Source organism: Drosophila tropicalis, unplaced genomic scaffold (assembly GCF_018151085.1).
Source record: "Drosophila tropicalis isolate 14030-0801.00 unplaced genomic scaffold, ASM1815108v1 contig_169, whole genome shotgun sequence".
Classification (NCBI taxonomy): domain Eukaryota; kingdom Metazoa; phylum Arthropoda; class Insecta; order Diptera; family Drosophilidae; genus Drosophila; species Drosophila tropicalis.
Window position 1 is genome coordinate 246,402 of NW_027172614.1, and position 23,092 is coordinate 269,493.

General features: G+C 39.3%; 6 protein-coding genes across 6 annotated transcripts in view; 3 read left to right on the forward strand and 3 right to left on the reverse strand.

The window, feature by feature from the left end:
• LOC137571976 (rhodanese domain-containing protein CG4456) overlaps nt 1–23,092 on the forward strand; it is a 47,458-nt gene that overhangs the window by 4,450 nt on the left and 19,916 nt on the right. The gene's annotated exons all lie outside the window — the stretch shown is intronic.
• Hsp26 (Heat shock protein 26) lies at nt 81–995 on the reverse strand. Its single transcript, XM_068283773.1, is given in 2 exon segments — nt 81–698; nt 700–995. Coding segments are annotated over 2 exon segments (651 nt in total). The 5' UTR covers nt 859–995; the 3' UTR covers nt 81–206.
• Nucleotides 2,381–4,272, reverse strand: Hsp67Ba (Heat shock gene 67Ba). The gene has a single exon (XM_068283765.1). It carries the CDS (start codon nt 4,082–4,084, stop codon nt 2,672–2,674), a length of 1,413 nt encoding a protein of 470 aa, XP_068139866.1. The 5' UTR covers nt 4,085–4,272; the 3' UTR covers nt 2,381–2,671.
• Nucleotides 5,815–6,857, forward strand: Hsp23 (Heat shock protein 23). Its single transcript, XM_068283788.1, has one exon. It carries the CDS (start codon nt 6,155–6,157, stop codon nt 6,713–6,715), a length of 561 nt encoding a protein of 186 aa, XP_068139889.1. The 5' UTR covers nt 5,815–6,154; the 3' UTR covers nt 6,716–6,857.
• Nucleotides 8,382–9,391, forward strand: Hsp27 (Heat shock protein 27). The gene has a single exon (XM_068283785.1). It carries the CDS (start codon nt 8,490–8,492, stop codon nt 9,165–9,167), a length of 678 nt encoding a protein of 225 aa, XP_068139886.1. The 5' UTR covers nt 8,382–8,489; the 3' UTR covers nt 9,168–9,391.
• LOC137572019 (uncharacterized) lies at nt 10,746–16,105 on the reverse strand. The gene is made up of 5 exons (XM_068283786.1): nt 16,033–16,105; nt 13,355–15,104; nt 12,182–13,021; nt 11,717–12,015; nt 10,746–11,616 (listed from the first exon to the last, which is right to left on the reverse strand). The coding sequence occupies exons 2-5, from the start codon at nt 15,095–15,097 to the stop codon at nt 11,013–11,015; spliced, it is 3,486 nt and encodes a 1,161-aa protein (XP_068139887.1). The 5' UTR covers nt 15,098–15,104; nt 16,033–16,105; the 3' UTR covers nt 10,746–11,012.

A 23,092-nucleotide genomic window follows, 5' to 3' on the forward strand; every position in this document is an offset into this window, starting at 1 on the left:
ATTAAACCTCAAGGACGGGAAAGCCATGGACTCTCCAAGATCACTTCTAAATCTTTGATTTCGAATAACAAGCCATTGAGTATTGTTGTAAGTTGGAAAAAAAAATCTTTAGTTTATTACACAAGTCTTTTGCTTAATACAGAAATGCAATAAATAAATTATGATGGAGAAAATGGTGGTGTGGGGCAGACAACAATGGAATGGAACTACTTCTGGGCACTGCCGTTTGTAACCTTGCTCTTGATCTCCTTGTCACTGTCTTCGGGACGGTTCTGCTTGATATTCAAGTGTGCTGGTCCCACCTGTTGAATTTGAATGGTGCGCTCCTTGGTGTTGTCCGTAAGGGGCTGAGGTTTGGGTATGACGATGTTAAGAACACCATCCGACGATAAAGAGGAGGCCACTCTATCAGCTTCATAGCCTTCTGGGACCGTGTAGCGGCGCACAAAATGGCGCATAATGTGGCCATGTTCATCCTCACGCTCTTCGTGCTTTCCCTCAACGACGATGGTTTTGTTGTCCACAATTTTAACGTTCAGTTCACTCGGCTTAAACTGTGACACATCCATGCACACCTGGAAGCCATCTTTTCCCACCTGGGGATAAAGCGGCCAGTGCTCCAGAGTGTGCTTTGCCAATTCACGGTTCCGCTGACGACTAGCCAAGATTTGAGCTGCCGGAGAGACAGGACAAACGGGGGGAAGCGCATGGGCAACCATGCTCGTTAACTGCCAGACGGTGGGGAGTAACCCAGCTCTGAAGGTAACGAGGCTGACGCATTCCCAAGCCAAATTCGTACATTGGGCTGCGTGGCTCCTGCATTTCATCGACCAAGGAAATCAGTTGAGACAATGACATTTTGCTTTAATCTATGTATATATAAAGCTTCTTCTCACAAAAATTTTACTAAGTATTTTAAGGTTAAACTTAAATGGCGTTTGCTTTTTTCTTGACTTCTTTGTCCACTTTCTTGGATGTACCACGATTAACGGTTGATTCTAATAGAGCTGGGAAATCCATCGATGGTTTTATCCATCGATGGAAAAAGACCAAACCATCGATACTTTTAAGCTTTTTATACCCTCGCAAAAAGGGTATATTAATTTTGGTCAGAAGTGTGCAACGCATAGAACGAAGCATCTCCGACCATACAAAGTATATATATTCTTGATCAGCACGACGAGACGAGTTCAAATAGCCATGTCCGTCCGTCCGTCCGTCTGGATCAACGCAAACTCCTACTAGACCGTAAGAGCTACAGAGCTGAAATTTTGCACGTAGGCTTGTATATTATGCAGGGGTTGTATATCTCGGATTCAGCCAGATCGGACCATTATATCATATAGCTCCCATAGGAACCATCGGTCGAAAACAGTGACTTTTGTAAATAACTTCGTTACTTTTAACGCGATTGCTTTTAAATTAAACATTTGTTAGTTTAATATATCTGTTAATGACTGTGCCAAATTTGATCAAGATCGGTTGACTATATCATATAGCTCCCATAGGAACGATCGGTCGGAAACAGTGACTTTTGTAAATAACTTCGTTACTTTTAACGCGATTGCTTTTAAATTAAACATTTGTTAGTTTAATATATCTGTTAATGACTGTGCCAAATTTGATCAAGATCGGTTGACTATATCATATAGCTCCCATAGGAACGATCGGTCGGAAACAGTGACTTTTGTAAATAACTTCGTTACTTTTAACGCGATTGCTTTTAAATTAAACGTTTGTTAGTTTAATATATGTATCTGTTAATGACTGTGCCAAATTTGATCAAGATCGGGCGACTATATCATATAGCTCCCATAGGAATGATCGGTCGAAAACAGTGACTATGATCAATATCTTCGTTATTTCCTATGATTGTAGCCCATTCTTTCGCAAACATTAGCCATTGATGGCTTATAGGTAAGGAAAGAGTTACCAAAAAAGTTGCAAGTGTATACAAACTTTGACGCGGTCAAAGTTAGCCCCGGCCCTCTGGTTTTTTTAATATTTAGCTTATTCTAGCTTATTTTTTCCTTAAATCTAGCTTATGTGACTCTAAATTTCTGCCAACACTGCCACGCCGGCAAGCAACAAGCTGTTTACGCTCTCTTTTTGTTCGTTCTCGCTCTCTCTCGAAATTTCTCAAAGCTTCGTATGTATGTACATATGTACATACGTATACAAACATGTAAATGTATGCATCTTTACGAAATATTCTTGCAATTTCTGCAAAGTTCTCTTACTTTGTGCAAAAGAAGTTTTTGTAAATGTTTATGCTTGATATATGTATGTATGTATGAATGTACAAACGATGTATGTATGTACAACGTACATACATACATACATACATATGTATGTATTCATGACAAAGAGAAAAAACTACTTGAATTGTCATTCTCTTTATTTATTGTTAAATAATAAATAATAGTACATTTTATATACTTTTGTTTGTTTCCTTTTTATTTTAGTATGGAATACTTGTAGTTTTTGTTATTGCTGTTTTGTTAGGAAATTATATTTTAGTGAAATAGTATTCTCTTAGCTGCTTCTTTTATTATTATTATTTACGATTTTCGCAAAAAAAAAAAAAAAAAAACACAAGAAACATTTATCATTTATGGGTAATAAAACGCACGACGTTTATTAATTGTAGTAGTTGTGTTCGATTCAGTCTTCACTTGGTCAATTCCTCTGGTTTCGACCCATTTTCGCCAGCTGTAGGCGCCACCGGATTCTTCTTGGCCAGAAGGATTGCTGCATCTTGGGCAGCCAATTCCTCTGCCCCCTTAAGGAGAGGCTTTTCCAGTGCTTCTGGAGAGGAAACAGGATTAGAAGCGGCTTCGTCTGCCTTGGCCTTGTCCTTCGCCGCATCCTGGGCATCCTTAGTATTGGTATTTCCATTGTTGGAGCTGACCTCCACATTGTTGGCATTGGAGTCCGGCTCAACAGTAATTGGAGTAGGGGTAGAAATCGGGGTTGGTTTTGGAGTGGGTATGGGGTTGGTTGTGGGCGTGTCTTCAGTCGAAACAGTTTCCTTGACTTTTTCCACGGCAGCCTCAACCTCCATATTCATGGACACAGTCTCTAGTTTCTTCTCGAATTCGCCATTTTTGGCATTGGAAATTGCGATGGAAGTAGTTTCCACCACTGCAGCTTCCTCAGTCTCTTTAGTGGCAGCCTTGAATTCGTCTGCAGCTTCGTTTTCCACTGCATTGCCAGATTCCAACCCTTTCTCAATGGCATTCCCGTTGCTCTCCAGTGCCGGAGCGGCGAAACTCTTCGGCTTTGGCTCGGCAGCAGCTGCAATGGAAGCTGTTGCAGCTGTTGTAGAAGTGGGAGTGGGAGTTGGTGCAGGAATAGTGGAAGCTACCACCTGCTCTACAGATTTCGTCTGCTGTATATCGACAATGCGTTCACCCCCGCCCTTAACGATTGGTGGGGGCGGCGGCGAAGCCTTTACAGTTAAAATGCCATCCGAAGATAGTGTAGAATGGACATCGACCGGATCATAGCCTTTGGGCAGTATATATTTGCGTATGAAATGACGCGAAATAACGCCATGACCATCCTCCTTCTCATCGTGCTGGCCCTCGACCACAATGCAATTATCAATGGTCTTAACAGTAAGCTCGGCGGCTGCGAATTGTTTCACGTTCATGCTCACCTGGAAGCCATTGCGATTGACTACTGAATGAGAAGATTTACTGCTCCCTAATGCAGATGTTGAGGACGAAGGCGCCGTGTTATAGGTGGCCTTTAGCAAATCCCTTTCCAGCTCTATAATAGACTTATTACAACAGGCAGTCTTGGCTCCAGCCACACGGTTATATGGGTGATGGCGATGCTGCTGCTGCTGCTGCGGCTGCCCTTTAACAGGCACCCAAAGCACCGACGATGACGTAGAGTTTGGACTCCCCCCACCGAGGCGCATACCCAAGCGTGAATGCTGTTGTGTGGGTGCGGATGCAGCGGCCAGCTGCTCCAAGGGATACATACCGAATCCCACATCATCTACGTCCATAGCTACACTCCGGTTGAAGTCATTGAGCTCCTCGGCCAGTTCGAGTATGAAGGGTATTAGCGACATGTTTCTGAAGTTTTGAGTTTTTCGCCGATTGTTGTTGTAGCGTGTGCACTCTTTTTCTATAATTTTTGTCTGCGACAAATTTTCCCTTTTTCCGGTGCTGGACCCTGGTAATTGCTTTTGCTAATTTGCTTTGGTTTACCCGTCTGCGATCCGTTCCGGCTTCTTACTGACTTACGTTTGATGGCTTATGGCTGAATGTTCAGGCTTTTAAACGTCTGTGCAGCGCTGAATGGAAATCTGTATGAGTCTGGACTGGAAAGTTGGGGGGAGGAGGGACGGTTGGCTTAATAACTGGCTAACGAAATGTTCTCCCGGTCTCTATATCTTTCTCCTCCAAGCCTTTTGTTTATTTGCCATGATTTTTGAGTCAAACATACATACATATGTAGCAGAAATCTTTGATGGGATACGCACTTTTTCAACACAAAGGAAATATAGCAAATTTAACAAAAAAAATAAAACAACACAAACCAGAATGGGAAAGATCAAAACCGGCTCATCATTGACATGGGTTGCCCAGAGACCCCAGACTTAGACCAATGTCTCTATACACGTATGTGCAAGTACATACATATGTATGTACATACATAAAAACATTTATGTATTCCTGTGTATATATGTATACATACATACATAAAGCGCTTGTAGTGTTGCAGCTGAATTCCCATTTTCATTACATTTTGTTTTTGGCCGGCTGAACAGCTGAGCTGAGAGAAATGGGAGACCGGCAAACAACTACAACAACAGCTGGTTTTCGTGCGGCTGGAAATGAACGATGTGATATAATGTTGGTGCAGTTCAAGTGTAGGGATGGCGTGGTGGTGGTGGTGAAGGGAGGGGAGAATCATTTTGCCGGTATATCGTAAACATGCGCAATGGCTACACAAAGCTGCACTCTGGTAGTAGTCTCTGGAGTAAAACATACGGATATCAAGTACATACATACATATCTACATCATAAGCTGCATTTGTGTCAGTGACTGCTCTTTGTATGGATGTACATACACACACCACATCCAGACTTTTATATGTACATATGTATGTATGTACATATACGGCTGATGAAATTTTAATGGGATGAGAATAAATAAGGCAAATGAATACAACTCGGTTGGTGATTGTAATATGAAGTAACTTGTATGTATGTAGGTACCCCAGAGAAATTGGATGCAAATTTGTATATTATATGGACATATACATACATACATATGTACAAATGTACATGTACATATGTATGTGGAAATCTTGGTTATCCTAGAAACAGAAAATTCTAGAACAACATACATACACATGTACAAAAAAATACATTTGTATGTATGTATGTATATATGTACATACATACATACATACATAAACATGTAAGTTTGTGCAATTTTCTATGTATGTACGTACATATATACATATGTATGTATGTATATTCTTTCGATCTTCATACATAGATAATCATGTATGCATGCATGTTTATGGCAGCTTATCTTATCACAACTGTCGTCCGCCCTTCATCTCTTTAACCTCATCTCACTTTCATTTTCTGATAAAGTGTAATTTTCTGCAATTTCTAGAATAATATTGTGAACTGTTTTATTTATTCCAGACACACATACATACATATGTATGTGCTTATGTATCTATGTACATTCATATGGATGTATGTATGTATGTGCTTAAGTATCTATGTACATACATATGTACATGTTTGTATTTATGTATGTATGTATGTACATACATATGTATGTATGTATGTATCGATATTCAACAAGAAGGGGTAAACAGAGATGTTTCCTTTTATTTCAATTTTTGATTACGCATGTGATGACAATTCTGAGAGAGAGCGGTGATGCCAGAATGTGCGCGAATATACCAGAACATGCCCCAAACATCCATACATACATACTCGAGCACCCAGAGACAGTCAGAGACGGCTACAGCAAATTGTTGCAACCACCGAATCAGCCGCCCTATAAATAGCTGGCGTAGCTTCTGGCTCAGAGTCAGTCACTTATAACCAGAGCGTTGAGACGCCACTGCAAAGGAAAGTAACAGTAAATTTGAGTAGAGAAACGGTTCAAGATGGCAAACATACCAATGTTGTTTAACCTAGCCGACGATTTAGGACGTCTTTCCATGGTTCCTTTCTACGAGCCATTCTACTGTCAGCGGCGGCGTAATCCTTACCTTTCGCTAGCAGCCGCTCCATTCGAGCACCAGTTGCAGCAATTAGAAAAGCAAGTGGGCGGCATTGCTGAGGCGCCAGTTTCCAGAGTGGGCAAGGATGGCTTCCAGGTGTGCTTGGACGTGTCCCATTTCAAGCCTAGTGAGCTGAGTGTTAAGGTTCAAGACGATTCTATTCTCGTCGAGGGCAAACATGAGGAGCGTGCGGATGACCACGGTTATATTACGCGACATTTTGTGCGCCGCTACAAGATGCCAGAGGGCTATGAGTCCGACAAAGTGGCCTCAACTCTATCCTCTGATGGGGTCCTCACTGTAACAGTGCCGAAACCACCGGCTATTGAAGATAAGGCCAATGAACGCATTGTCCAGATCCAGCAAGTGGGCCCGGCTCATCTCAACGTTAAAGCCAATGGCAACGACGAATCTGAACAGCAGGATAATGGCAACGATAAATAGAGATAAATAGAGAGTTTGGAGAAGGAAACTCAATCAACCATATATTAACATAAAATTAGCCGTCTGCATTTAATAGAAATATCAAAGTCACAATCTGTTTTATATAATCTAGTATGTTGCGGATGTTTAAAAAATGACATTTGTATGTATGTATACATACATCATATGTACATTTAATGAAGTTATCTGCAAATACATACATACATATACTTTGTAGTATGATGTATGTACATACATATATGTATCTTAATTTGAAACAATTATATGTAATGTATTTTTCGTTGCATCATTAAAAACATAAATAAAATAATCAATAAACTATGTATGTACAATAATGTCAAAATGTTTGTTTAAATCACTTGTTGTTTTATGTACATACATACATACATATATAAATCGAATGGAGGATGTATATACATATGTATGTACATACATACATACATTTTTCTTTATTTTTTTATTATTTTAAATCGATGAGAAATGTTTGCAAAAAGAAGCGCAGATGAACAATGCAAAGAGACACAGAGAGAGAAAGTTCAATGCACTTTTGCCAGTGTCTCTTTGCACTTGAATATTTCAAACAGCATCGGCTGCAAATTTGCGATAAGCCAAGTTCTTTAAATAAATTTTTATACACATATATTCATATGTATGTGTGTACATACATCTGTAAATTCAAATGTACATTTGTATATACATATGCATGAACATATGTATGTACATACATACATACATATAAAATTGTGCAAAAAGGTACATTGTACGTACATACATATGTATGTATGTATGTACATTTATACATACATTCATACATACATACATACATATATCAAGCATAAACATTTACAAAAACTTCTTTTGCACAAAGTAAGAGAACTTTGCAGAAATTGCAAGAATATTTCGTACAGATGCATACATTTACATGTTTGTATACGTATGTACATATGTACATACATACGAAGCTTTGAGAAATTTCGAGAGAGAGCGAGAACGAACAAAAAGAGAGCGTAAACAGCTTGTTGCTTGCCGGCGTGGCAGTGTTGGCAGAAATTTAGAGTCGCCATAAGCTAGATTTAAGGAAAAAATAAGCTAGAATAAGCTAAATAGTATTTAAAAAAAAGCTTAAAAATAAGCTGTAAAATTAAAAGGAATATATTAAATATTCACTAAATAGCCAATCATTTCAAAAACAAACCTTATACGCAAAATTGCGTTCAAACCTTTAACATTTAATTGATTTCGCAATTTACTTTTAACGATGTTAACTTGGCTAAATACGCGTTCAACAGCAGCATTTGACCAAGGAAGCGATAGAATGTGTATAGTAAATAGTGCTAGCTGCCGAAAAGTGTTGTTTCTGCCAGCATCCTTATAATTAAGGACCTCGGCCCAAAACTGGGAAGTATTTTCCTTTTCCTCCCAATTTATGAAATGAATTTTTGCAAATTGAGCAACAATTTCTTTAATATTTAAGTAATTTAAAAATTTCAATAAAGAAATTACCTCAGTCGGGTTCTTATTTGCACGTAGCATATTGTGTACGGCAAGAAAATTTTGAAAGCTATTTCATTTTGAAATAATCCAGATCTAGCTTAAAATAAGCCAAAATGGCAACACTGCTTGCCGGCGTGGGTATATAAAAGAAATGGTGAGCGGCTGCTTTACAGTTACTTTTATGAACTTTTGCAGTGCAGGTGCAGTGATAAGCTTAGTGAAGACAAAAAAAGAAAAAAAGTAAATTAAGTTGAAAAAGAAAGCAGAAAGGAAATTGAAAATGTCTATTATACCACTATTAAATTTGGCCCGAGAGCTGGACCATGAATTTCGCTCTAGCGAGGATCACTTTTTGGATGATGACTTTGGGTTTGGTGTCCATGCTCAAGAGCTCTTCCATCGTCCACGTCTGATGTTGCCTCATTATGGTGCTGGGGTAATTGGTCGTCGTCGCTACTTGCCCTATGAGCGCAGTCATCATCATCATCCCCATCATCAGTTGGTGCCACGTCGCAGGTCTTCTGGGGGCCAGAATTCTCTGTTGCCGGCCATTGGCAAAGATGGCTTTCAGGTGTGCATGGATGTGTCGCAGTTCAAGCCCAACGAACTAAGCGTCAAAGTTGTAGACAAAACTGTCGTGGTGGAGGGCAAGCACGAAGAGCGAGAGGATGGCCATGGTCTCATTCAGCGTCATTTCGTTCGCAAGTATACGTTGCCGAAGGACTTTGATCCCAATGACGTAGTCTCCACGGTGTCTTCGGATGGGGTACTAACACTTAAGGCACCCCCGCCACCTACTAAAGAACAGTCGAAACCAGAACGCATTGTGCAGATCCAACAAACCGGTCCTGCGCATTTAAGTGTCAAGGCCCCGCCGCCGAATCCCTTGGAGAGTGCATCAGCCGAGGGAAAGACTGAAAATGGCGGCGGCGGTGAAAAAATGGAGTTGGGCAAGTAAAAGCTTGAGGAAGAAAGGAATAAAAAAAAACCGGCATGGCAGACGAAGTATTCACCATTGCAACATTAAAACGGATGCCGTACTAGCAGTCCTTATTACACACACACCCACACACACACTCACACATCTGCATCACATTTTAATATTAAGCAATTTTTTTTCACTTTTGTAACATGAATGCGAACTGCAATTTTGTAAAACAATAAAACATGCAAAAACATAAATTGAGAGCAGCTAAAAAATTTTACATATGTACAATATACTCATTTGCAAAATGTTTTTTGGACCATTTGGAATGCATTGGAAAAACCCACATAATCCCAGTGTGGTGGGATAATTGGAGAGTTCGTAAGCCACAAAAACTTCAAGATTGGCATGGGCTCATCCATGGCTCATAAAGAACGGAATTGTTCTAGACAAAATTTACTTGGAGTATTATAAAGTAGACCCAGAGCGTACATTCCGAGTTAAGGATTCGTGGGTGGCAGCCACTGGAATGACACCCCAAGACATGTACCAATAATATCACCTGAAGAATTAGCTAAAACTACACCCTCCAGTTAATTCTCTGTAGGAGGAATAAAAATACAAATCCTTAAGCTCAAAATCCTCTTTGCATTCGAAACATTTTATTTGTTTTTAAATTAGCCGCTTAGTACTATTACTCTCCCCTTAGCACTATTACTCGCACACTTAGGACTATAATTCGCACCCTTAGCACTGTTACTCTCACCCTTAGGACTATTACTCTAACCCTTAGGACTAGAGGCCGTCCACAGATGGCGCGGAGTTTGAAATGGCTGAAAGAACATTTTAAAAACATTTTGTTAGTTTAACCAACTTTAACCCCGTCCCCCTCCAGTATTCCTTCTAAAGTTAAAATCTTAACGATAGCGACATTAAAGGAGCCTAGAAAGGACTACAAAAGGAAAAAAAAGAAGATGATGTTTACACAACTTCTTTTAACATGCGAGGAAAATGAATTAAATATGCAGAATCCAAAGACCATGTCGATTGGATGAAGGTATATGGATACTGTACGGATATGCATATTGAAAAAATAACCATCTTCTTATAATGTCCGATTCGAGTGGTGCGGATGATAGATAAGTAGATCCAATTGAGATTGGCCGGCGCAAGTGGGCCCACGGGTAGCCGATTTAGTTAATCTTCTCTATTGGGATATATTTTCTTAATGTCAAGTGTAAATTTCAAAACAAATAATGAAAAAAATTATCTATAAAATGGTTCATTGTGTTTCGCAATTGACACTGCTCTAAATGTCATTATAGGACGAGTCAGCAATTGGTAATAATATGGCTAAGATGTGTAATCTGGAGGCAATGGGAGATGCGGGACATCGACTCACAATCTCTGCCGTTGTCTCTTGGTAAATATGGCAAAATGAGGGCAACTCTTTAGTCATGTTTATAAATAAATTTATTTAAATACACTTTAATTTAATTTAATACAAATATAGAAATAAATTAATTAACAATTAAAAAAAAAAAAAAAAAAAAATCGGTAGCTCAAATGTAAAAATTATAAAACGAAAATCTCTAATTGATATTGGTGGTCGGTCATGAATGAGAGTGACAAATTGAGAGGGCATAACAAATTAAACATAACAAGTGAAGGGTATAAAAAATAAACAAAAATGCTTGAAATAAATAACGATAATGTTGTTCAATAAATAACAAAGACCAGACGCAATACAGTTACATAACAGAGCGAATTGGAGGGATGACTGATTCAAAAGTGAAAAACAAACTCATCGGAATTTTCGACGAAGGCATGATAGGCAGTGACCTCCGTTGCAGCTCCTATCTTCTCTTGCTCCGTTAATCATTGATAGCTCTGGGTGATTTGTTGAATCCAAGGAAGGTAGGCCGAAACTTTGACATAGACTCCAGGAACATTTACTTGGCCGCAGCCAATGCCCCAGGAAACAACACCGACAACATTCCAAACACCGTTCCGTTCACATACCAAAGGACCGCCTCCGTCTCCCTTGCAGGCATCCTTGCCCTCCTCACCGCCGGCACAAATGAATCCTGGATTAAGTTTATAGTTATAGCCCAAGCGGGTATTCTTTAGCTGGGCCTCGCACTGGTGATGCGACAGAATTGGAACATCTACTTCTTTCAAGATATTCTGGTATTTGCCATGCTCTCCGAAAGCGTCCTTACCCCAACCAGTGGTCCAGCAACGGGCATTGGTGAAATCGGAGTATTTATCGGGCAGACAGGCGGGGCTAATGTGTGGGTTCTTTGTAAAGTCCACCGGGTGGTCCAACTTGAGGATGGCTAAATCGTTGTCCAATGTGCCAGCATAGTACTCGGGGTGAATGTGAACTGAGACAACATCACGTTCAATGTAGGGGAAGAACTCAACATCGTGGTTAACATCCCATTCTCCCAGGCGCACGCGTAGATCGAAACCGTTTTGCCTGCGAAAAAGTGAAATGCAGATTTTGTTAAAACGGATGATAGCTCTCTCATACATATGTATGTACATATTTGAAGAAGGAGAAAATCTTTCAAACTTACGATTTAATACAATGGGCTGCTGATATAATGTGCTGAGCATCAATTAGTGTACCACCGCAGGCATAGATCGACTCCTTGGGATCCTTCTTCAAAATGGCCACATGCCAAGGATATTCACCAAATTCACTGTCTCCATCGACATAGACGGGGTTCTTGATCCTGCCAGTGATGCCAGCAGCATTCCTAACGCCACAACGTCCAAGTTGAGAAGATGGGGCTTGAGGACGAAGTGGGCGTCGGCAGCAGACCTCGTTTATGCGACAAGTCTTCTCCACCGGACGGTTTCCGTAGTAGGCACGCTAAAGAATTTGTGAAAAAAATATATTAAAAATGTGCAAAGGGGACGACAATTGAAGGAAATTGGAGACGCCCGAGTTTTTATGTGATTTTCTTCACCGTTTTGGTTACCTTCTCCGCTAGGATCTTTCTTGTCCCCACACTTTGCTGCTCCAAAAACTCAGCCACTTTCTCCTCGTCACGCTCACTAATGCTCCTTCGTCTACGGTCATGCGGAAATGTAATGCGATCGCTGCCAGCTGCGCCACCTGGCGCCGGAGGTGGCACGTTATGTAGAGGACCCAAGTTCAACTGTTTGCCCCGACGACTTGGCTGTATTGCCGATATTGGTTGGATTTCGGACACATTCACACTGCGTTCCAAATGTTGGGAGTATTCCCCATAATTGCCAAAACTGCCAGAGCCATATTCAAAGTCTGGGCCCGAATTCGATGGATATATGTCATTAAATGAACTTTGATACGGAAAACTCTCATGTAGATGCTGGTAATGCGGCGGTGAAGGACTGTGATATTCAAATATTGGTGTACTGGGCACCATTTCGACATTAAAGTGTCCGCCGCCGTAGTGCTCATGATGCTGATGCTCATAGCCCGCACTGTAGTGATCATGGTGATGGTAGTGGTTGCTATACGTCTCAGTTGGCTTCCTTTTAAAGAGGTCACCCACTTTCTGTATGAGATTCGCATTGGGAGTGACATGTAAATTAACCAGTGGTTTGACCACCTTTTCACCGTAGTCCGTCTTGGCTACTTGAACGGATACCAATGGATTTACATTGACAAGACCCAAATTTAAGCCATTTGGTCCAACAGAACCGAAATGGGGATTCTGTGCTGGATAGTAATCACCCAGAACATTGGCCGGATAACCGCCATAGCTCCCGGACGTGGGGTATGGCAAACCAAAGCTAACACCGTAGGTGGGCAGCACTTTGCGTTGAATTAACTCTATGGCTTGAAGAGCTGGCAGGGCTAGAGGAGACTGGCCCAGCATTGGAGCTTGACGCTAACGAAAAAGGGGGGAGGAGGCGAACAAATTAACTGAGGTCTTCGAACTCCGTTGTAGTAGAATAGGCGTGCATGTTGGTCAACCGTGCTTGGTTAGCTTAGTTAGGATTAGTGACGATCTCAGATCTTCTGGCAGCCAACAAGGAGCAAGGAGCTGTCGAGGAGTTTTAGTGGTCGAGCGAGCGAGGTTGAGTTGGTATTGAGGTTTGATTGGGTGCAAGTTGAATGTATTGTGTGTGGGGGCTAGAAATTGTTTTAGTCTCTCAACGGATGGTTTGAGCATTAGTCGGGCAATTACATTTACGCTTTGATAATATAATGACACACTTACCCCTTGAGCATCTAGAGACAGATCACTGGTGTCTTCATCTTTGTTCGTTTCCTCGGCTTGACGGCGGGATCGTTTCTTTTCATCATTATCTTCGTTTGTTTTCTTTTCTCCTTTATCAGCTTTCGCTTCGGCTTTAACAGTGGTGTTTGTGGCATCATCGCTCAAAGCTTCGATTTCCTTGCCCAAATTACGCGGATCAATGGCCAGAATAAGGTCGTCTTTACGCCCAATTCGATCGGCTGCCGGACACTGTGCGATGGGAACACATTGGCAATCGACTATTTGCTGCCGAGAAGTGTCATAGGCACCTTGTCCATACTGACCATAACCGCCGGAAAGGCCATTGTAGTTACCAGAGGCGCCGCCATTTTGAAGCTCCTTCTTGTAGTAATCAGGATTTTGGCTATGATAGCTATTACTGGGCGAAACTCCAAATCCATTTTGACCGTTTTGAATAAAGCCAGAGTTACTACCAAAGCTACCTAAGCCAGATGAGGGCTTATAGATATCACCATTAGGTTTTTGGGATAGACCACCACCAAAACCGTTCTGAGATAGAAGCCCACCCTCGGAGGCACTATTAAATCCAGCGTTGAAAGCGTTTGATTGAGTAAATCCAGACGTCGGCACAGCCTGAGGTGTGTACGTGGCTGAGGATTGAGCCAGAGCACTAAAATCGGTATTGATGGTCTGACCAGAGCCGATTGGTATGGGCACACTTGGCACTTTGACAGCACCGACTCCACCATCATTACCTTCCACATGATGGTAGTGATGATGAACATGCTGTTGAAGACCTGCATCAACTGGAGCTCCAACCACAACTTTGTTGCTAGAGGAAGTAGCTACCGAAGATGAGGAACTGGACTGTTGCTGTGAGTAAAAACCATTAAGCGAGGAACCAGATCCTTGAATTCCCTCAGCATTCTCAAAGTTGTAAGGAGGTGATGCTGCACCGCCATTAAAAACAGGCCCACCATTTGGTCCTCCGGGGTAAATGGGTCCAGGAGGTTTGCTGTCATAAATCAAGGCACCTGGTGGTGGTTTGGAGTAGATAATACCATCTGATGAACTGCCATCAATAGCCGATGGTGGCGGGTGCTCCAAATAGCCGGGTCCGCTTGGTCTATAGGGTCCTGACATTATGGGTTTGTAAGGGCCTTCGTAGCCTACCTTGCGTGGCGGTCCAAAGGAATTCAATGAGTTTGGTCCCATTGGAGGACGTCCATTGAAGTAGCTCGGGGGTGGCATGGGCTTAGGTGGTCCATATGGTCCTCCAAAACTACCAGACGGCGGTGGTGGACCCTGGGCATAGATAGTCGAGTAGAACGGGCGTTTCTCTTCTATATCGTCGCAGCTCATCAGGCCTAGGCCGCAAAGTTTGTCACGAATCAAGTTGCGCGCCTGCATATCATTTCCCTGCTGCAGAGCTTGGTCAATGTTACCATCGGCATAAACAGCATCGTATTCACCCAATTGGCGACCTTCTCGACGTGAGTTAATCAGTTGATCGATTATCGTATCAATTTGGGTGTCGTTTGAGCTGTTTTTCTGTTGTTCGTATACGGCATAGTTGCGTCCTTGTGTCTCGCTTGGTGTGTTTTCCACAGAGCGTCTACTTAACATGGAATCACTATTCATAGGTGCCCATTCATTGCCCCAATTCGACTCTGTAGCAAAAGTGACAGAGCCTAGTAAAGGCACTACCAACAGTAGCGCTAAAGTGCTGTTCCTTATTCTCATTGTGTATCTGAAATGGGAGCGGAAATTTTGTCCGTATTACATAACGTTTTGCTTTGGCACCATTACCCCGACATCAATATTCAAAACCCTAAAAGATGATGGTCATTGTGCTAGTTTCCATTTCTCTACCTCTTTTTTTTGGCCAGGCTGCTGGTAATCGTGTGAAAACCGGTCTCAAAATCTTCACAATGACTCATGAACTACGACAACACGACTTCAACGAAGTCGCCGCCGAGTTGGACTTTTACTTTCGTTCGAGGTCGCAGACCGTGGACAATCCCCCACCATCTCTTAGCTAATGACTTGATTTGCTCGTTGCTTTTTCCCTCACACTCTTTCTTTCGCATGAGGTAATTTTGTTTCAGAGATTTTGCAAGCCTATCGCTCAACTTGATCTCTCTTTTGCCTTGCCTTGACAGCTGCATCCGCTGTACTTTTTGACTCGAATTTACGCTTCATGAGCTTGGGTTATGTCACTTCTTCCACTTTTCCAATTGAAGTAGAAGAAGTGTGGGCGGTGAACTTATGTAAAGTTAAACCGTTAAGAGACGCGGGAACCCAGCGGAAATATTGTGCAGCGTTGCATTGCTAATTGCTGGTAGGATTTTTTCTTGAACTGCCACACTTTGTGGCAGTGAAAGTTATGATCTTTCTCAAGACAAACTACTAAAAAGCGCTTAGTCCTTTTTGTGCGTAGACTTGTGGGTATACATATGGATGTATTATTTGTTTGTTTACTTTAACTAGTCTAGTAGATTCGTTTTTAATGATACAGATTATTGATCCAAGTTCAAACATTTTTATGTTTTTTAACATCAGTATCCACATGCCACTTAAATAATCAGTATTGGCAAAAAAAAAAAATTAAAAAATGTATACTGGGCAACCATCACTTATATGTATCTTGCTTCTTGCTCACTCGCACTTGCACTCACCTTACTAAAAATAATTTAAAAACTGTTTAATCCTTTTCTTGTGTTATATCCTTTCACTTTTCTTTCACTCTTCATCCACTGGTAATGGCTCAGTTTATGTGCTTCGTTTGTCTACTACTCGTTCACTGATTTGACTTTCCACTGCACTGTGGGTTTTATACTTACAAAAGCTGAAAGCGTCTGCGCAACGTCGCCGACGCGTCGATGCTTTGCGAACTGTGAGCCCGAAACAAAACAAAACAAAAAATGAGGCAAAGTTTGGCAAATATGTATGAATGTATATTTCGGTTGGTTTTTCTTAAGGTTGGTAGTACTCATTCTTCTTAATGTGACGTCAAAACTTTTAATGGGTTTTCTCCATAGTGACGATTCTGCGAAGTCTGTGGGGGTCAGAGCAACGAGAATTGACCCTCAGCACGATTGCGGAGACCAAGTCTTTGCATCTTATAAACCTTATAAAAAGGAAATCTGTGTGAACGTATCCTACAAATTTCTTGACAACTGTCTACTTTCTGATCGCTAATTGGATAACTTTTTAAGTTGTGTCAATGGAAACACGAATAGGCAAGGGTATAGAAAATGTCGAAGTTGGCTCGTCTTTAGTCTCATGTGGGTTGTGGATAAATATGTCCAAATTTTAGCTAAGGCAAAACACTTCCCGGAAAGGCGCTGCGCTAAGCAACTTGTTCGTTGTGCAATTTTATAATTGGGTCAAAATTAATAATAAAAAAAGGTATAAACAAAAATTTTAAAGTTTTTTCATTGCCTCAAACCGGATCTGGTACATGTGCACATCGTCCATTTTCATTTCATTTCCACACTCATCACGTTTGTTTCATATCCATGATTTTGTTGTTATTATTTTTTTCTTTTAACCCATGGCCAACACAAACGTCATCGCTCGGTCAATCAGTCATTCAGTCTAAGGAATTACCCGAAGATCATAAAAATTAGTGTCTGATCGTTTAGTATTTATTCGCGTGCCTCAATGAACATGATAGTTTTAATGATGTTTGATACAGATGGAGTTGTATGATATTGACCTTCTCTGATTTGCTCGTTGAGTAGCTTTTTATGTTAAACATTCCAAGAAAGTTGATAATCGGTCGGAGTCGAGAAAATTATGCTAATCACTCTAAGCATTGGCTGACAAATACATACATATAAAAAAGAGGTTTGTTTGGCAAACACCTTCGAGATTTGAGTTGAATGAGCGAAGCGTAAGGCAAAGTGCCATTTGACCATCGGGTTTTCTGTGACTCATTGGATAATGAGGTTTGTTTGGAGAAGGTGCGTCGATCTGGTTAACGTTAATATTCGACTTAATTCCACTATTTCAACTAATTTTTTTTCAGTTGGTGGTCTGAACTTGACCTTAGGCCTTGTGAAAAATTGTGGGATGAAGCCAAATCTTGACACTGCATGTTGTTGACCAAATTAACTCTAGGTCATGTTTTTGCCCAACATTTACTAATCCCTCACAAGATATCCCTCCCAAAACGTTTTTTATAATGAAGGCCAGACTGTGTCCCAATAGTCACCTACGCACTTTAAAAAAGACAACTTTTCGATCCAAACTTATACAATATATTGATACATTTTAAACAAGTATACATAGATGATAGTATCATATGCAGTTCAAAAAATTTGGTTAGTGTGAACTCAATAAATTACAATGCTTTTGCATCACAAATTGCATTACATGCAGGAAAACTTCGAGTGCATCTGTGGTAATAATTGGAAAATGCTGCATGGCTTGATGAGGTTTTTCCCTAAATCGAAGTGGGGAAAATCCCGCAAAATAACTAACATTTAGTTTAAGTACAAAATTAAAACAACGTTGCCTGAGACCAGTTAATTCTCAGACATTTTTCTCTCTGTTTAGCCGGCAATAGGCCTTGGGGAAACCCCAGTTAACTCTTGCGTTTTGTTTGTCTTTTGTTGTGCTTTTTGGTTTTGTGGTTGGTAGTTGCTTACCTGGGCTTACATAATATACACACACGCGCGCACACACATACAAACACACAGTGCAGCTGAGTGTGGCATGCCGCTGCTGCTGCGAGTATCTTTTGGCGTGGCTGCATTGATCCGAACTGGGGGAGCCGATGTCGGATTTGGCTTGGTATATGATTCATTTGATGGAAATTTGGCGTTTTTTTATGGGTTGCGATTCGTTTTGCTTGTGCTGCTACACCACTAGCATTTGAAATTGGTTTTATTTGTTTTCTATGTTGCTTTGTCTGCTTTTGCTTTTGCGAAATTGGCTGTAGTAAATGTTGGAGGCGGTTTTTTATTGTAATTATCGGTTGGACTCCAATCGAGTCAAGGTCGTTCACCCATATTATGTGATGGGAATGCTTGAACACTATATAATTCATGCTCATATTTTCTACGTGTACGCTAGAACGCTAAAAGAGTTCCCATTTGCCAGTTAAGTAATCAGAAAAGGCTGAGATTTTTGAATACATGTGAACCGAGCCGAACTGAAAGCATTCCTTTAGCCTATGACAATTCATACCTTAACTTTTATGGGATTTGTAGCACTTAGCTGGCTGTCAGTGAACTACCTCATCTAAAACAATTAGAGGAGTCTCTACACTGTCTCTTACATAATGCTCACAATCAGACCCGTTTAATTCACCCGCATTTTAACTTTGCCCTTTCACCGTGCGCAGTCTACTACCCGCGCCACTGCCCCCTACCTACATACTTGCCACCGCACTGCTGGGCTCATTTAACATACTTTTCTTGTGTTTGTCTTAACCGAATTAATTGAAACAGAGTTGACGGTAGGCTTGGCGCAACTGGTTGGTACGAATGACATGGGAATAAAGCTTCCGCGCTAGACAGCTGATCGCACAATAAAAATCTGAAATCTGTCTTTGAGGGCTTTTCCGTTTTCTTACAATTAGAAAAATTAAATTCCATATTTTCTAGTTTATGACATACTCTTCTGAAGCTTAAAGGCTTAAAGCACTTGTGCTAAGTGGCCAGATTTTGTATTTTTTTTTTTTTTTTTTTTTTGGTTTTGTTCTTTGGGTTTGACTTTGTGTTGATATCCTTGGGCCCACCCATGGCCAGGGTCGTCTCATTGGACGACAAGATGATAGCATAACGGTATTCAGCAGAGCTCTGCTCTTTTGATGATAAACAAATGAATAAATAACAAACAACTCGATTACGCAGCGGTGTCCTGCTATTTGTCCACCCTCTGTGACAATTGTGGTTGCACTGAACCCCAACGGATGATGACAGTGAGCCGGGGGCAGTCGAGAGCGACGGGAAAGCCGGAGACTTTCTCTTTATTATAAATTAATTTCAATATAATTTCTCCATTTACCAATGCAGCCTTTTAGGCGAGCCGCTTTAAGTCGATGTCCCAAAAGATGGCTGCGTAGTTTAGATTCCCCTTACCGGGAAAAGTATTGCATCATTCCAGGACCTGCAAATGACAACCAGATAGGAAGACAATGAGGCTACTTCGGTGTATGGGTTCATTGAGCGATTATGTGAACGTTTTAGAGGATGGTGGTAATTCGTTAAAAGGTGATGCGGATGATACCCTGACCTTTTTGCGTAATGAATTGTGATCAAGTATTAGAACTATTACACATTGTTAATGTATTAGCTGTTGCATAGTTTACAGCATGCAGAATTTATGTCGATTTATCGACCCAATTGGGTTGTTAAATTCCAAACTGTGGACTTGTTTTAACCCACTTAAGTGGGATACAAATTATTGCATTTTGTTAGTGTACCAGCCTAAAAATACACTGTGTTTTTTCGGAAGCCTTTTTGGTATGAACCACTTCTCGCCTGACTTTATTTATCCGTGGCAGCTTCGAATTTTCGAATACGAATAAACATAAATCTATATCTTAAAGGGAGCTGACCTGGCCATTTCAATCGATCGAATCGTCTTAATGAGAAAAGGTAAAGGGCGTAACATGTCATAGACAACAAGAGAGACGATTACTATAGTAATATAAATATAATTTTGTTGATATATATCAAATTATATTAATGAAATTATGTCATCAATTTCATTATTTGTTTCTTCATATTTGTCAGAGCCCTTAATTAAAAATTAGTACTTTACAGGTACTTTATAATTAACACAACATTTGCCATGAAGGCGTAATCCATATCTGCAAAATTAAAAGGAATATATTAAATATACACTAAATAGCCAATCATTTCAAAAACAAATCTTATACGTAAAATTGCGTTCAAACCTTTAACATTTAATTGATTTCGCAATTTACTTTTAACGATGTTAACTTGGCTAAATACGCGTTCAACAGCAGCATTGTTTCTGCCAGCATCCATATAATTAAGGACCTCGGCCTTTTCCTCCCGATTTATGAAATGAATTCTTGCAAATAAAGCAACAATTTAAGTAATTTAAAAATTTCAATAAAGGAATTATCTCAGTCGGGTTCTTATTTGCACGTACCATATTGTTTACGGCAAAAAAAATTCATTTTCTTCAAAACTTAATATCGCTCATATAACCATAAATTTAGGCACAAAATACCAAAAGTCACCGAGAAACATTATTTTAGTTTGAGTTGCCCCTTTAAATGATTATAAAAATGCTTTATAATCTCTAAAAAAATTTTTATGTAGAAATTTTTTTTAAACCAAAAATAAGCTTTTAACCACTTTCCAAGCTATTTCATTTTGAAATAATCCAGATCTTAAAATAAGCCAAAATGGCAACACTGGTGCGAATGAACATCGCTCTAATCATGTTAAAGTTGTCCTCGCCGCGAATATTATTTTATAATTAATTTTTTTTTTGTGTGTGTTTTGTTTGTATAAGTAATAGAAGATGCAAAATCTTCTCAAATCTTAAAAGAATATGAGAGTTTTTCGAGATCGAAAAACAAAAGTGTGTTAAGAAATATTTGCTAGAATGAAAATAAGCTATTTGCTAAGAATAAAACAAAACCATTTACCGCTACTTTTCCGTGAATTCCAATTCATCGCTCTAAACATGTGAAAGTCGTGAATATTATTTTTATTTTTTTATGTGTGTGTTTTGTTTGTGTTAGTAATAGAAGATGCGAATTGATATCTTCTATCTCCCACAAATCTTAAAAGAAAAAAAAGAATATGAGAGTGTTTCGAGTTGGTGTAATTAAAATCCAAAATAATAAATAAGTGCTCGGAAATAATCAATGATAAAAAAAAGTGTTTTAAGAAATATTTGCTAGAATGAAAATAAGCAAGCAAATAAAAGAATATTACAAAACCATTTACCGCTATTTTTCCGTGAATTCCAATTCATCGCTCTAAGTATGTGAAAGTCGCGAATATTATTTTTATTTTTTTATGTGTGTGTTTTGTTTGTGTTAGTAATAGAAGATGCGAATCGATATCTTCTATCTCCCACAAATCTTAAAAGAAAAAAAACAATGAGATTTTTTCGAGTTGGTGTAATTAAAATCCAAAATAATAAATAAGTGCTCGGAAATAATCAATGATAAAAAAAAGTGTTTTAAGAAATATTTGCTAGAATGAAAATAAGCAAGCAAATAAAAGAATATTACAAAACCATTTACCGCTATTTTTCCGTGAATTCCAATTCATCGCTCTAAGTATGTGAAAGTCGCGAATATTATTTTTTTTTTTTTTTATGTGTGTGTTTTGTTTGTGTTAGTAATAGAAGATGCGAATAGATATCTTCTATCTCCCACAAATCTTAAAAGAAAAAAAAGAATGAGAGTTTTTCGAGTTGGTGTAATTATAATCCAAAATAATAAATAAGTGCTCGGAAATAATCAATGAACGAAAAAAAGTGTGTTAAGAAATATTTGCTAGAATGAAAATAAGCAAGCAAATAAACGAATAAAACAAAACCATTTACCGCTATTTTGCCGTGAATTCCAATTCATCGCTCTAAACATGTGAAAGTCGCGAATATTATTTTTTTTTTTTTTTATGTGTGTGTTTTGTTTGTGTTAGTAATAGAAGATGCGAATCGATATCTTCTATCTCCCACAAATCTTAAAAAGAAAAAAACAATGAGAGTTTTTCGAGTTGGTGTAATTAAAATCCAAAATAATAAATAAGTGCTCGGAAATAATCAATGATAAAAAAAAGTGTTTTAAGAAATATTTGCTAGAATGAAAATAAGCAAGCAAATAAAAGAATATTACAAAACCATTTACCGCTATTTTTCCGTGAATTCCAATTCATCGCTCTAAGCATGTGAAAGTCGCGAATATTATTTTTTTTTTTTTTTATGTGTGTGTTTTGTTTGTGTTAGTAATAGAAGATGCGAATTGATATCTTCTATCTCCCACAAATCTTAAAAAAAAAGAATATGAGAGTTTTTCGAGTTGTATCGAAAAAAAGTGTGTTAAGAAATATTTGCTAGAATGAAAATAAGCAAGCAAATAAAAGAATAAAACAAAACCATTTACCGATACTTTTTTTTAAGTGACGTTCCATCATCAATGAGAAAAGCGCTTTGCCTTTGGGCATGTACATCAGCACATGTAAGTGATCAATTTCTTTGTTACTTCCATTTTAACCCGTATATTTTTCTTGGCCAAAATGTTCAGTTATACAAATTATAAAATCGTCTCGCTAATAAACTTCGCCGTACTTACATAATATGTACATATGTATGTATGTACATATGTATGTATAAACTAACTTATTATCAAGATTTCAAATTATGAATACTCTTTTGTATTTGTAAATACGTGCATACGTATGTTTGTATGTACATATGTACACACTTGCGACATAGCGTCTCCGGCCAGTTCATTAATTTGCAGAGATACATACATACATACTAGAGAGCTGCATGAATGTCAAAAAAGGCACATTCGAATTAACAACGCTCAAAATGAGTTGAATTAAATTGAATGCAAAACGTCATGAATTTGAGTGAGTGAAAGCGCTCGCGAAAGACTCGGTCGCACGACATTTAACCGACAATAGACGAATTGAATGAGTAAGAATGCCGAAAAATTTTCAACGCCAAATGAATTCATTCGAATGCCAACAACATTTTTTTTTGGCTTTATCATGCTTGAAGCAAAAA

Bases quoted from the DNA above. Each gene is read 5' to 3' on its own strand.
- Hsp67Ba (XM_068283765.1), bottom strand. From the start codon at position 4,084: ATGTCGCTAATACCCTTCATACTCGAACTGGCCGAGGAGCTCAATGAC.
- Hsp23 (XM_068283788.1), top strand. From the start codon at position 6,155: ATGGCAAACATACCAATGTTGTTTAACCTAGCCGACGATTTAGGACGT.
- Hsp27 (XM_068283785.1), top strand. From the start codon at position 8,490: ATGTCTATTATACCACTATTAAATTTGGCCCGAGAGCTGGACCATGAA.
- LOC137572019 (XM_068283786.1), bottom strand. From the start codon at position 15,097: ATGAGAATAAGGAACAGCACTTTAGCGCTACTGTTGGTAGTGCCTTTA. The intron at 13,022-13,354 runs GTAAGTGTGTCA...CTTTTTCGTTAG, and splicing joins TGTCTCTAGATGCTCAAGGG to CGTCAAGCTCCAATGCTGGG. The intron at 12,016-12,181 runs GTGGCTGAGTTT...CAAATTCTTTAG, and splicing joins GTGAGCGTGACGAGGAGAAA to CGTGCCTACTACGGAAACCG.